The 13,775-nt window shown below is 42.3% G+C and overlaps 1 protein-coding gene across 3 annotated transcripts in view; it reads right to left on the bottom strand.

Moving 5' to 3' along the window:
• bpifcl (BPI fold containing family C, like) overlaps positions 1-13,775 on the bottom strand; it is a 46,138-nt gene continuing 32,363 nt past the window's right edge. For 2 of the 3 annotated variants that reach the window (XM_035738300.2, XM_035738299.2), the window contains exons 2-16: positions 8,322-8,431; positions 8,117-8,228; positions 7,731-7,859; positions 7,140-7,295; positions 6,989-7,052; positions 6,810-6,870; positions 6,623-6,714; positions 6,282-6,458; positions 5,590-5,649; positions 4,270-4,437; positions 4,094-4,161; positions 3,966-4,008; positions 3,711-3,774; positions 3,424-3,500; positions 1-867 (exon numbers count right to left, since the gene is read on the bottom strand). In XM_035738300.2, the coding sequence (XP_035594193.1) occupies positions 781-867; positions 3,424-3,500; positions 3,711-3,774; positions 3,966-4,008; positions 4,094-4,161; positions 4,270-4,437; positions 5,590-5,649; positions 6,282-6,458; positions 6,623-6,714; positions 6,810-6,870; positions 6,989-7,052; positions 7,140-7,295; positions 7,731-7,859; positions 8,117-8,228; positions 8,322-8,431 (1,468 nt within the window). In that variant the 3' untranslated portion in view covers positions 1-780. Of the gene's footprint in view, positions 868-3,423; positions 3,501-3,710; positions 3,775-3,965; positions 4,009-4,093; positions 4,162-4,269; positions 4,438-5,589; positions 5,650-6,281; positions 6,459-6,622; positions 6,715-6,809; positions 6,871-6,988; positions 7,053-7,139; positions 7,296-7,730; positions 7,860-8,116; positions 8,229-8,321; positions 8,432-8,624; positions 8,777-13,775 lie in introns of those variants that run through there. The other variant, XM_035738301.2, reaches the window with a different exon arrangement.

Raw genomic sequence — 13,775 nt, 5'->3', positions numbered from 1 at the left:
CACATTTTGGCAAAGAGATTTATTTATAGACAAATACACTTGAAACAAAGAGCCAAACCGAAAACTGCAGACATTACTTGTGCCTGCCCGCGATCAAAATTACATCAAAAATAAAATGAAACGGAGCCTACCGTGATCAGACATCTCAACTAGCATGCAAGTTGCAACAATGAAGAATTGAGTGTGTGCGCGTTCACGTGAAGGGGGGAGGGGGGATTCTGGCAGGGGGATCTTTTCGATACCACACCTGAACGAAATAAATCAAATCTGAGAGGTGCTTGGGGGACTACATGTTTACTGTAGCCTTGTAAACCTTGCCATAGCGAACACTTCAAGAAAACAGAAATTCACTTTTAGTAAAACAATAATTTTTCAGTGTATTAATGTGGTATTTCATTGTATGTATTGCATCACACAGCTTTATTGTCCAGAGCTGCAATCAGTTGTTTTTAGCAGCGTTACAGTACAAGTTGTCTTGTTCCTCTCTTTAATCAGTGAGTTATCCAAAATGGGGCAATGCTCAAATGTAATTTCAGGTGAAGCAGTACATTTCATGTGATACTTGTGATAATTGATTAACTGAAAACTAGGCAAAGCTGAAAATTGTCTCTTGAATAATAGGTTTTAAAATCTATAACAATCGTCTGGTGTTTTAGGTGCAAAAATGTAACCATTAATTAGTAATTAGTTACTGTGTAGCTACTTGCAGTTCTACATTAAGAAATTAGTAATGTATCATTTTTTTCTGGGATAATAATGAATGATATTAGCAGGCACCACCTAGAGTCGGTGATGGTAAATCCCTTCAGAAAGGCTCTCTCCCTCGCCAGATTTAACATCAAGGTCTGATGCAATGGACACAAATCCCTGTGGGAGAAAAAAACATCTGAATGAACCCAAAATACTGTATTTTTTATACCTTTATTTAACTAAGAAGTCAGTTAAGAACTAATTCTTATTTTCAGGAACAGTGGGTTTACTGCCTTGTTCAGGGACAGAACAACATATTTTCACCTTGTCAGCTCGGGGATTCAATCTAGAAACCTTTCAGTTACTAGTCCAATGCTCTAACCACTAGGCTACCTGCCGCCCCTAGTTCTTGCATATCTCCCAGAACTACTTTGGTGAAAGTAAAGATACACATACACACTGTTAAATAGTTAATTAATGGTACCCAAACTATCTACACTGACCCTATCTGCACTGACCCTATGCACACTCACTAGACTATATAAATTATTCAGCCCCTTTACTTTCAGTGCAGCAAATTCTCTCCAGAAGTTCAGTGAGGATCTCTGAATGATCCAATGTTGACCTAAATGACTAATGATGATAAATACAATCCACCTGTGTGTAATCAAGTCTCCGTATAAATGCACCTGCACTGTGATAGTCTCAGAGGTCCGTTAAAAGCGCAGAGAGCATCATGAAGATCAAGGAACACACCAGGCAGGTCCGAGATACTGTTGTGAAGAAGTTTAAAGCCGGATTTGGATACAAAAAGATTTCCCAAGCTTTAAACATCCCAAGGAGCACTGTGCAAGCGATAATATTGAAATGGAAGGAGTATCAGACCACTGCAAATCTACCAAGACCTGGCCGTCCCTCTAAACTTTCAGCTCATACAAGGAGAAGACTGATCAGAGATGCAGCAAAGAGGCCCATGATCACTCTGGATGAACTGCAGAGATCTACAGCTGAGGTGGGAGACTCTGTCCATAGGACAACAATCAGTCGTATATTGCACAAATCTGGCCTTTATGGAAGAGTGGCAAGAAGAAAGCCATTTTTTAAAGATATCCATAGAAAATGTCATTTAAAGTTTGCCACAAGCCACATGGGAGACACACCAAACATGTGGAAGAAGGTGCTCTGGTCAGATGAAACCAAAATTGAACTTTTTGGCAACAATGCAAAACGTTATGTTTGACGTAAAAGCAACACAGCTCATCACCCTGAACACACCATCCCCACTGTCAAACATGGTGGTGGCAGCATCATGGTTTGGGCCTGCTTTTCTTCAGCAGGGACAGGGAAGATGGTTAAAATTGACGGGAAGATGGATGGAGCCAAATACAGGACCATTCTGGAAGAAAACCCGATGGAGTCTGCAAAAGACCTGAGACTGGGACGGAGATTTGTCTTCCAACAAGACAATGATCCAAAACATAAACCAAAATCTACAATGGAATGGTTCAAAAATAAACATATCCAGGTGTTAGAATGGCCAAGTCAAAGTCCAGACCTGAATCCAATCGAGAATCTGTGGAAAGAACTGAAAACTGCTGTTCACAAATGCTCTCCATCCAACCTCACTGAGCTTGAGTTGTTTTGCAAGGAGGAATGGGAAAAAATGTCAGTCTCTCGAAGTGCAAAACTGATAGAGACATACCCCAAGCGACTTACAGCTGTAATCGCAGCAAAAGGTGGCGCTACAAAGTATTAACTTAAGGGGGCTGAATAATTTTGCACGCCCAATTTTTCAGTTTTTGATTTGTTAAAAAAGTTTGAAATATCCAATAAATGTCGTTCCACTTCATGATTGTGTGCCACTTGTTGTTGATTCGTCACAAAAAAAAGACAGTTTTATATCTTTATGTTTGAAGCCTGAAATGTGGCAAAAGGTCGCAAAGTTCAAGGGGGCCAAATACTTTCGCAAGGCACTGTATATACACACACACACACACACACACACACACACACACACACACACACACACACACACACACACACACACACACACACTACATTGACACTCCTATACAAAACCCACACACATTCACATACACACACACACATAACACACATACATATTACACGCACAGACATAAACACACACTTTTACACTCATCCTTTGCTGCTGCTACTCTGTTCTTTATTTTACTTTTATTATTATCTATCCTGATAACTAGTCACTTCACCCTGCTTTCAGGTACATATCTACCTCAAATACCTCGCACCTCTACACATTGATCTGGCACTGGTACTCTCTTCAAAAAAATGTTTTATTCCTCTTGTGTTACTATTTTATTTTTAAACTCTGCATTGTTGGGAAGGCCGCATAAGCAAGTATTTCACAGTAAAGTCTACACCATTTGTATTCGGTGCATGTAACATAACATTTGATTTGACACACATTTACATACTCAAAATAATGTAGCCATAACTGGCAAATTAAACACATTTACAGATTATCAACCTATACTAATTGAGGCTGGTTTAAAAGATACACTAATAGATCAAATCCAATCAAATTGTATTTGTTACATGCGCCGAATACAACAGGTGTAGTAGACCTTACCGTAAAATGCTTATTTACAAGCCAACAATGCGGTCTTAAGAAAAATAAGAGTTAAGAATTTTTTTTCAAGTTTCTAAAAAATGATTAAAAGTTACACAATAAAATAATACATGGTATCAGACCTGCTGGATCTTCAGTGCAGGGTTAACCAGATGGATGTGGTGCATGGTGGGTAAAACAATGCCCTCCTCCAGTTTGGCTGCAACAAACAAAAACCAGTAGTTTAGGGTAACTATTTCAGCCGTCCAGTCATTACAAAACAAAACAATGGTTTTGTACGTTAAAAGGTAATACCATGATGAAGTGTGGTTTGACAATGTGTATATGGTCAATATGAACATGAATAGGCCTACTGTAGTACTACTCTAGGATTGTATGCTCTTCTTCCCGCATACATTTCAGAACTTACCATTCAGTTTAGCTAACACTGAAATCTTCATCCCCAGCTTCATAAACTTTTCCAGGGCTGCAGTCTGGAAAATAGTGATCGTTGTCAACATTTGGTAGCTCTTTATTCATCCATACAGGGCCAGTTTCCCAGATACAGATTAAGCTTAGTCCTGGACTAACAAGCATGCCTAATGGAGAAACCGTCCCACAGCGTACTGAGGTTAAGCAGTGCACCATATCATTGTAAAGGTAATGCAGTGTCTTTGCATCCTACCTGGAATGTTCCCACTTCACTTGATGCAAGTGTCAGGGTAAAACTAGCAAATGGAGAGTTGTATTACTCAATTAATTTACAAATCAAATATATTTATTTAATTAAAGTGGAAGTGAAACTCATCTTACTTGCTTAGTTCCACCACGCCTTTGAGTTTCTCTTTTGAAATGCGTATCATCCCACTAAAAATGGAGTCCTGGAAGAGAAGAATTGATTGGAATTAACCCTGCACAGAATGCATTCTGAAAGTACATAATAACTGAAAAGGATTTACATGAACCCTGAATCAAAAAAGATAACTCACAACATTGAGCTTGAACAGTGGAGTCCGTGAAGCATTTGGCTGGATGGCAAAGGCCTTAACAGCACCTGGAAATTCCATTGTCACCTTATCAGCCTGGAAGGAAAACATTGGAACGTCCCTGGCATACACCTGCAGTTCCATCAGCATGTTGGGGAAGAGCTTGGGAAGCTGAGGGGAATGAAATAGTGCATTTAGAAAGATTTTGTTCAAGGGCAAAACTACACTGTTCATACACACTCATTGACAGTTTATTAAGTACACCACCCCGTACACGAAAATGGATCGCTCCTACAGATAGTGAGTGATTCACGTGGCCTTGGCTTGCTATATAAAGCAGGCAGACAGGCATTGAGGCATTCAGTTACTGTTCGATTGAATGTTAGAATGGGCAAAACTAGTGACCTAAGCGACTTTGAGCGAGGTATGATCGTGGGTTCCAGGCACGTCGGATCCAGTATTTCAGAAACGGCTGCTCTCCTGGGCTTTTTTCATGCACGACAGTGTCTAGGGTTTACAGAGAATGGTGCAACAAACAAAAAACATCCAGTCAGCAGCAGTCCTGTGGGTGAAAACAGCTCATTGATAAGAGAGGTCGAAGGAAAATGGCAAGAATGTGTGCAAGTTAACAGGCGGTATACAAACAGACATATAACGGCGCAGTACAACAGTGGTGTGCAGAACGGCATCTCGGAACGCACAATCCGTCGATCTTTGTCACAGATGGGCTATTGAATCAGACGACCACACAGGGTTCCACTCCTATCAGCTAAAAACAAGAAGAAGCAGCTCCAGTGGGCACGCCATCACCAACACTGGACAGTTAAGAAGTGGAAAAACATTGCCTGATCTGACAAATCCCGGTTCCTTTTGCATCATGCTGATAGCAGTCAAGATTTGGCATAAGTTGCATGAGTCCATTGATCCATTTTGCCTGGTGTCAACGGTACAGGCTGGTGACGGTCGTTACTGGTGTGGGGAATGTTTTCCTGGCACATGTTAGGTCCCTTCATACCAACTGAGCAACAATTGAATGCCACTGTGTATCTGAACATTGTTGCCTGACAAACCCAATAGAGCATCTTTGGGATGAGATGGAATGGGCCGTTTGCAGTATGAATGTACCGCTGTCCAATCTGCAGCAACTGTGTGATGCCATCGCATCAGCATGGACCAACATCTCTGTGGAATGTTTCCGACAAGAATTCAGGCTGTTCTGGAGGCGAATGTGGGTCCGACCCGGTACTAAATTGGTGTAGCTAATAAACTGGCCACTGAATTCATTTTACCTTTGGCAACGGCCAATGACTTTCTGGATGTTACCTGAGGGATGAGAGGCCCGAAGGAGGTTGTGTTGAGACGGAAAGGAGAGGTCTTGGGGATCTGAGATAAATAGAGGAAGTAAGGGGAAGGGTTAAATACGAAGGTTTCTCAACAGTTTGCATACTTAGATTAAAAGGAGCGAAATGACTGTAGTTGACAGACAGACAGACAGACAGACAGACAGGCAGACAGACAGACAGGAACATTTGCACGCGCACACACACACACACACACACACACACACACAGAAGGAGGTTGTGTTGAGACGGAAAGGAGAGGTCTTGGGGATCTGAGATAAATAGAGGAAGTAAGGGGAAGGGTTGAATACGAAGGTTTCTCAACAGTTTGCATACTTAGATTAAAAGGAGCGAAATGACTGTAGTTGACAGAAAAACAGACAGACAGACATGAACATTTGCACACACACACACACACACACACACACACACACACACACACACACACACACACACACACACACACACGTTTGTTTTACTGTCCTTGTGAGGACCAAACAATTGATTCCCATTAAATATCAGATTTTCTCTAACCCCTAACCCTTAACCTAACCCCTAACCTTTACCATAATTCTAAACCTAACCCTAATTGTAACCCTAAACCTAACTTCTAAACCTAAAATAGCAATTTTCCTTGTTTTACTATCCTTGTAAGGACTTCTGTTCCCCACACACCATGCTGTCGTTTATTTGGGCCTGCAGGAGTCCAGCGGAGAAGTAAGCATAGGAGGCGGAGTTGACAGTGAATTCAGACAGGCCCAGGGAGAGCATGTGGCCTTTGTCCTCTGCCAGATGAAAAGGCTCGGCCTTAAAAGGAGGATCTGTGTGACTCTGAACACTGTAGAACTCACCCTGGAACACAGAAATCAGTCAATCTGAGCAAGGATTTTTAGTTTTAAAAAAGACACCATTTGTTACTGATGCAAAGTATGATACCCCCAGTCCCCACCCTATTTTCTTCATGTAACACAATCATATTGGGTTATGTTGTATCCATTCACATCAGGTAAAGCTACCTTCAAATCCAGACCAAGGCTAATAGAATTGACGAGGGGTGAGTTAGTGAGGGGGACGTCCAAAACTAGAGCAGAATTGACCTTGAAGGAGACTGTAGTGAAAAAACAACACCATGAGCACCACAATACTGGTAGAAAGAATATTTGTGAAGCCTATTTTCTTTCTTTGTCCTCCCTACTGCAATACCTTGCATTTCTGCTAGATGTCGCTCCAAATCGGTAACATGCTCTTCAACCAATGGGCAGATCTGGGTGCAGTGATATATATACATCATATGGTCATGCAGTCAGTTGAAAAACACCCCACATCATTTTAACATTTACTGGTATAAGGAATACAAATCATGAGTGAATCAATTTACTCACTCTTTCCTCAATTATAGCTTTAATGCGATGATGGAAAAGGCTCACAAATGGCTGGAAGATCAAACTGTTAACAAAATGGTTACCAAATTATAACGATGATTATAAATCTCTTTCTTTCTCTCTCTCTCTCTAAATACATTTTGAAACATACCTGGCGCCTCCATGGAAATTGATTGATGCCTCGCCGACCTTGGCATCACAGTTTTTGCTGGAGATAGAAATGTGTCCACTCTGATCACTTCCTATCTGCACCACAGAAGTCACATCCACATTGAACACTGCCAGGTCAAATGAGCCACCATCGGTTCTGCAAACACAGAGAGTGGAACAAGACATAATGTTATTAGAAATTTGATTCGTTTTGAAGTCATTACAAAAGGAACAGGCTTCAAAGCTCAAATCTTCTGATGTGAAAACAGGATGAGCCATTGAGAGAACTACTGTACTCATTCTTATCTGACTGGTCCCAGATATAATATGTTTGTTCTCTGTACAGATTTAGTGTATCAGTGTATCAGTTCCTGTTATACTGTCATCAGCAGTTGTGTTACCAGTAGTTGTGTTACCTTGTGTCACCAGTAGTTGTGTTACCAGTACATTTAACAAAGATTCTCCCTTTTCAGGAGACAGACATCAATAATGTACCTGACCCTCATAATCCAATAGCATGGAAAGATTAAAAGATGGAAAAATAGAAAAACAGGCACCAATCAGACAACAGAAACTGATCGCTGTCACTCACATGATGCCAAAACGTGTGTGCCAATTTCCACTCATTGAAATGCTGAGGCCACTGATCACAGCCTTGAGTCCCACGCCCTCATAGAACTCCACTGAAGGCTCTGGAACATCACACCCAGACACTGAGATTCTAGAGAGAAAGATGGTGGAGACAGTCAATGTTGTGCACATTGTGTCAATAGCACTGTTTTAAATCATAGAACATCTTCGGAGACCATGTGATAATATTAGACCCAAACTCATTCTTGGTACTTTGCCACCAAAGGACAAAGCACAAAATGTCTGTAACAGGTTCTTTGACTAATGATGATTGAGTTAAACGTTATTCTGAGATTCTAAACAGTAATGGTTTACTTTAATTTCATAAATAAAAGCCACAACATGTACCCGTCAAGGACGTAGTGCACCGTTCCTATACCAATGTCAACACCACCTCTGACATCTGGTATGATCACACTACCTATCTTCTCCTGCATCCAATCAGCCCCAATGTGTGACCCTGGAGGATACAAGAATAAAGTAGCTGTTGAAATGCAATTTCTCTGGTTTGGTATTTTAACTCAAGACAATTGAGGAAATAGCATTTTCTTACCATATTGAAGTCCTTTATTTGTCAATATGGCCTTTATTGCAGGATTTTGTCCAAAAGCATGATTGGTAAGATTCAGCAGCAGTATTAGGAGGGATAACATGCTTAACACCCTATATGGAGAGATATACAATGTTGTTCCTCTGAAATAGTACTGCTTTTATAAAATACCATAAACAACTTTTTTTTCAACTATATCCAGCAAATCAGCAAATAAAGATAATTTTGTTAACATGATTTGCATAAGAGATACATACATACAGAGACTATAGATTTATGCATGTACAATAAAAGGAAGAATTTTACCTAGGTTGATTATTAGCTCTAGTGTAGATAGATGGCTGTAGGTCTGATTTGGGACTGTGCTCAAATCATGTGATATTTATATATAGTCTATTAGCTTCCTGTTTCATTGTAAAGTGAAACTGCCGAACACCTATCCCCTTTGGTGAGTGGTGCTGAGATATACTGTTGCTGAGTAGAGTGTGAAAAACAGGAAACATACTCTCCATGTCTGATGACTGTTAAACTTTTCTTTTGGTCTGCTTTATAATCTCCACATTTTAATAGCAGTGCTTAGTAGAATCAGGAGAAGGCTCATAGCAAATACATTTTCCATGAAATAAGGCCTCCCTCGGGCATGCTGTCCGGTCCTCTGGCAGTCTCTATGGGGGTGCCACAGGGTTCAATTCTCGGGCCGACTCTTTTCTCTGTATATATCAATGATGTTGCTCTTGCTGCGGGTGATTCCCTGATCCACCTCTACGCAGACGACACCATTCTATATACTTTCGGCCCGTCATTGGACACTGTGCTATCAAACCTCCAAACGAGCTTCAATGCCATACAGCACTCCTTCCGTGGCCTCCAACTGCTCTTAAACGCGAGTACAACCAAATGCATGCTTTTCAACCGATCGCTGCCTGCACCCGCATGCCCGACTAGCATCACCACCCTGGATGGTTCCAACCTTGAATATGTGGACATCTATAAGTACCTAGGTGTCTGGCTAGACTGCAAACTCTCCTTCCAGACTCACATCAAACATCTCCAATCAAAAATCAAATCCAGAGTCGGCTTTCTATTCCGCAACAAAGCCTCCTTCACTCACGCTGCCAAGCTTACCCTAGTAAAACTGACTATCCTACCGATCCTCGACTTCGGCGACGTCATCTACAAAATGGCTTCCAACACTCTACTCAGCAAACTGGATGCAGTCTATCACAGTGCCATCCGTTTTGTCACTAAAGCACCTTATACCACCCACCACTGCGACTTGTATGCTCTAGTCGGCTGGCCCTCACTACATATTCGTCGCCAGACCCACTGGCTCCAGGTCATCTACAAGTCCATGCTAGGTAAAGCTCCGCCTTATCTCAGTTCACTGGTCACGATGGCAACACCCATCCGTAGCACGCGCTCCAGCAGGTGTATCTCACTGATCATCCCTAAAGCCAACACCTCATTTGGCCGCCTTTCGTTCCAGTACTCTGCTGCCTGTGACTGGAACGAATTGCAAAAATCGCTGAAGTTGGAGACTTTTATCTCCCTCACCAACTTCAAACATCAGCTATCCGAGCAGCTAACCGATCGCTGCAGCTGTACATAGTCTATAGGTAAATAGCTCACCCTTTTTCACCTACCTCATTCCCATACTGTTTTTATACTGTTTTTATTTATTTACTTTTCTGCTCTTTTGCACACCAATATCTCTACCTGTACATGCCCATCTGATCATTTATCACTCCAGTGTTAATCTGCAAAATTGTATTATTCGCCTACCTCCTCATGCCTTTTGCACACATTGTATATAGACTGCCCATTTTTTTTCTACTGTGTTATTGACTTGCTAATTGTTTACTCCATGTGTAACTCTGTGTTGTCTGTTCACACTGCTATGCTTTATCTTGGCCAGGTCGCAGTTGCAAATGAGAACTTGTTCTCAACTAGCCTACCTGGTTAAATAAAGGTGAAATAAAAAAAAAATAATAAACTCGTTGTCTTCCTCCAGCTTGGAGTAAGCTAGCACACTCCAGTCGAGATACAGTAGCAGATAGTTATCCAAATAATAACTGAACAAAATAATAGTGCGTCAACCCAGCGTCTAAATTGTGACATTTATTAGGCTTATTTATTAGGCTTACAAAGAATATTCTTTTTTAAACTATTTTTTTCTCAACAGTCCCCGAAGGTTCCAGTTGGCTTTAACCAACATTTGGTCAAGAGACCCATGGACCGGCTCCCAACCAACAAGACATGAAATATGAGTGATGTCTTTACTAATTAACGAAATGTTGTTTTATGTTTTTTTTGTACATTATACCTTGAAGCTATTTTATCTCCCCCAGAAACCACCTTTTACTCTCTGTTCCGGACGTTCTAAACGACCAATTCGCATAGCTTTTAGCCATACCCTTATCCTACTCCTCCTCTGTTCCTCTGGTGATATAGAGGTGAATCCAGGCCCTGCAGTGCCTAGCTCCACTCCTATTCCCGAGGCGCTCTCTTTTGATGACTTCTGTAACCGTAATAGCCTTGGCTTCATGCATGTCAACATTAGAAGCCTCCTCCCTAAACTTGTTTTATTCACTGCTTTAGCACACTCTGCCAACCCGGATGTTCTAGCCGTGTCTGAATCCTGGCTTAGGAAGACCACCAAAAATTCTGAAATCTCTATTCCGAACGACAACATTTTCAGACAAGATAGAACAGCCAAAGGGGGCGGTGTTGCAATCTACTGCAGAGATAGCCTGCAGAGTTCTGTCCTACTATCCAGGTCTGTACCAATTTTGAACTTCTAGTTTTAAAAATCCACTTCTCTAAAAACAAGTGTTGCCACCTGCTATAGACCACCCTCTGCCCCCAGCTGTGCTCTGGACACCATATCTGAACTGATTATCTACCTTCAGAGCTCGTGTTGCTAGGCGACCTAAACTGGGACATGCTTAACACCCCAGCCATCCTGCAATCTAAGCTTGATGCCCTCAATCTCACACAAATTATCAATGAACCTACCAGGTACCACCCCAAAGCCGTAAACACGGGCACCCTCAAAGATATCATCCTAACCAACTTGCCCTCTAAATACACCTCTGCTGTTTTCAACCAAGATCTCTGCGATCACTGCCTCATTGCCTGCATCCGTAATGGGTCAGCTGTCAAACGACCTCCACTCATCACTGTCAAACGCTCTCTGAAACACTTCAGCGAGCAGGCCTTTCTAATCGACGTGGCCAGGGTATCCTGGTTATTTTTTTTAAATGCCTTCCTCACCATCTTAAATAAGCATGCCCCATTCATGAAATTTAGAACTAGGAACAGGTATAGCCCCTGGTTCTCTCCAGACCTGATGACCCTTAACCAACACAAAACCATCCTATGGCATTCTGCATTAGCATCAAACAGCCCCCGTGATATGCAACTTTTCAGGGAAGCTAGAAACCAATACACACAGGCAGTTAGAAAAGCCAAGGCTAGCTTTTTCAAGCAGATATTTGCTTCCTGCAACACAAACTAAATACAGTTCTGGGACACTGAAAAGTCCTTGGAGAATATGACCACCTCCTCCCAGCTGCCCACTGCACTGAGGATAGGAAACACTGTCACTACCGATAAATCCACTATAATTGAGAATTTCAATAAGCATTTTTCTACGGCTGGCCAAGCTTTCCACCTGGCTACCCCTACCCCGGTCAACAGCACTGCACCCCCCACAGCAACTCGCCCAAGCCTTCCCCATTTCTCCTTCTCCCAAATCCAGTCAGCTGATATTCTGAAAGAGCTGCAAAATCTGGACCTCTACAAATCAGCCGGGCTAGACAATCTGGACCCTTTCTTTCTAAAAATGATCTGCCGAAATTATTGCAACCCCTATTACTAGCCTGTTCAACCTCTCTTTTTTGTCTTCTGAGATTCCCAAAGATTGGAAATCAGCTGCGGTCATCCCCCTCTTCAAAGGGGGGGGGGGGGACACTCTTGACCCAAACTGCTACAGACCTATATCTATCCTACCCTGCCTTTCTAACGTCTTTGAAAGCCAAGTCAACAAACAGATTACCGACCATTTCGAATCCCACCATACCTTCTCCACTATGCAATCTGGTTTCAGAGCTGAAACCATACTGTGCAGCCATATTCATTGACCTGGCCAAGGCTTTCGACTGTCAATCACCACATCCTCATCGGCAGACTTGATAGCCTTGGATTGTCAAATGATTGCCTCACCTTGTTCACCAACTCTTTCCCTGATAAAGTTCAGTGTGTCAAATCGGAGGGCCTGTTGTCCGGGCCTCTGGCAGTCTCTATGGGGGTGCCACAGGGTTCAATTATTGGACTGACTCTCTTCTCTGTATACATCAATGATGTCGCTCTTGCTGCTGGTGAGTCTCTGATCCACCTCTACGCAGACGACATCATTCTGTATACTTCTGGCCCTTCTTTGGACTCTGTGTAAACAACCCTCCAGACGAGCTCCAATGTCATACAACTCTCCTTATGTGGCCTCCAGTTGCTCTTAAATACAAGTAAAACTAAATGCATGCTCTTCAACTGATCGCTGCCTGCACCTGCCCGCCCGGCCAACATCACTATTCTGGACGGTTCTGTCTTAGAATATGTGGACAACTACAAATACCTAGGTGTCTGGTTAGACTGTAACCTCTCCTTCAAGACTCACATCAAACATCTCCAATCCAAAGTTAAATCTAGAATTGGCTTCCTATTTCGCAACAAAGCCTTCTTCACTCATGCTGCCAAACATACCCTTGTAAAACTGGCCATCCTACCGATCCTCGACTTCGGCGATGTCATTTACAAAATAGCCTCCAATACCCTACTCAATAAATTTGATGCAGTCTATCACAGTGCCATCCGTTTTGTCACCAAAGCCCCATATACTACCCACCACTGCGACCTGTACGCTCTCGTGGCTGGCCCTCGCTTCATACTCGTCGCCAAACCCACTGGCCCCAGGTCATCTACAAGACCCTGCTAGGTAAAGTCCCCCCTTATCTCACATCGCTGGTCACCATAGCAGCACCCACCTGTAGCACGCGCTCCAGCAGGTACAGTATATCTCTCTGGTCACCCCCAAAACCAATTCTTACTTTGGCCGCCTCGCCTTCCAGTTCTCTGCTGCCAATGACTGGAACAAACTGCGAAAATCTCTGAAACTGCAAACACTTATTCCCCTCACTAGCTTTAAGCACCAGCTGTCAGAGCAGCTCACCTGTACATAGCCCATCTATAATTTAGCCCAAACAACTACCTCTCCCCCTACTGTATTTATTTATTTATTTAGCTCCTTTGCCCCCATTATTTCTATCTCTACTTTGTACATTCTTCCACAGCAAATCTACCATTCCAGTGTTTTACTTGCTATATTGTATTTATTTCGTAACCATGGCCTTTTTTGCCTTATCTCCCTTATCTCACCTCATTTGCTCACATTGTATATAG

This window comes from Oncorhynchus keta, chromosome 27, assembly GCF_023373465.1.
Source record: "Oncorhynchus keta strain PuntledgeMale-10-30-2019 chromosome 27, Oket_V2, whole genome shotgun sequence".
In the NCBI taxonomy this organism is placed as follows: Eukaryota; Metazoa; Chordata; class Actinopteri; order Salmoniformes; family Salmonidae; genus Oncorhynchus; species Oncorhynchus keta.
Note: the sequence above shows the minus strand (reverse complement) of the source record. Positions and strands in the feature narration are given on the sequence as shown.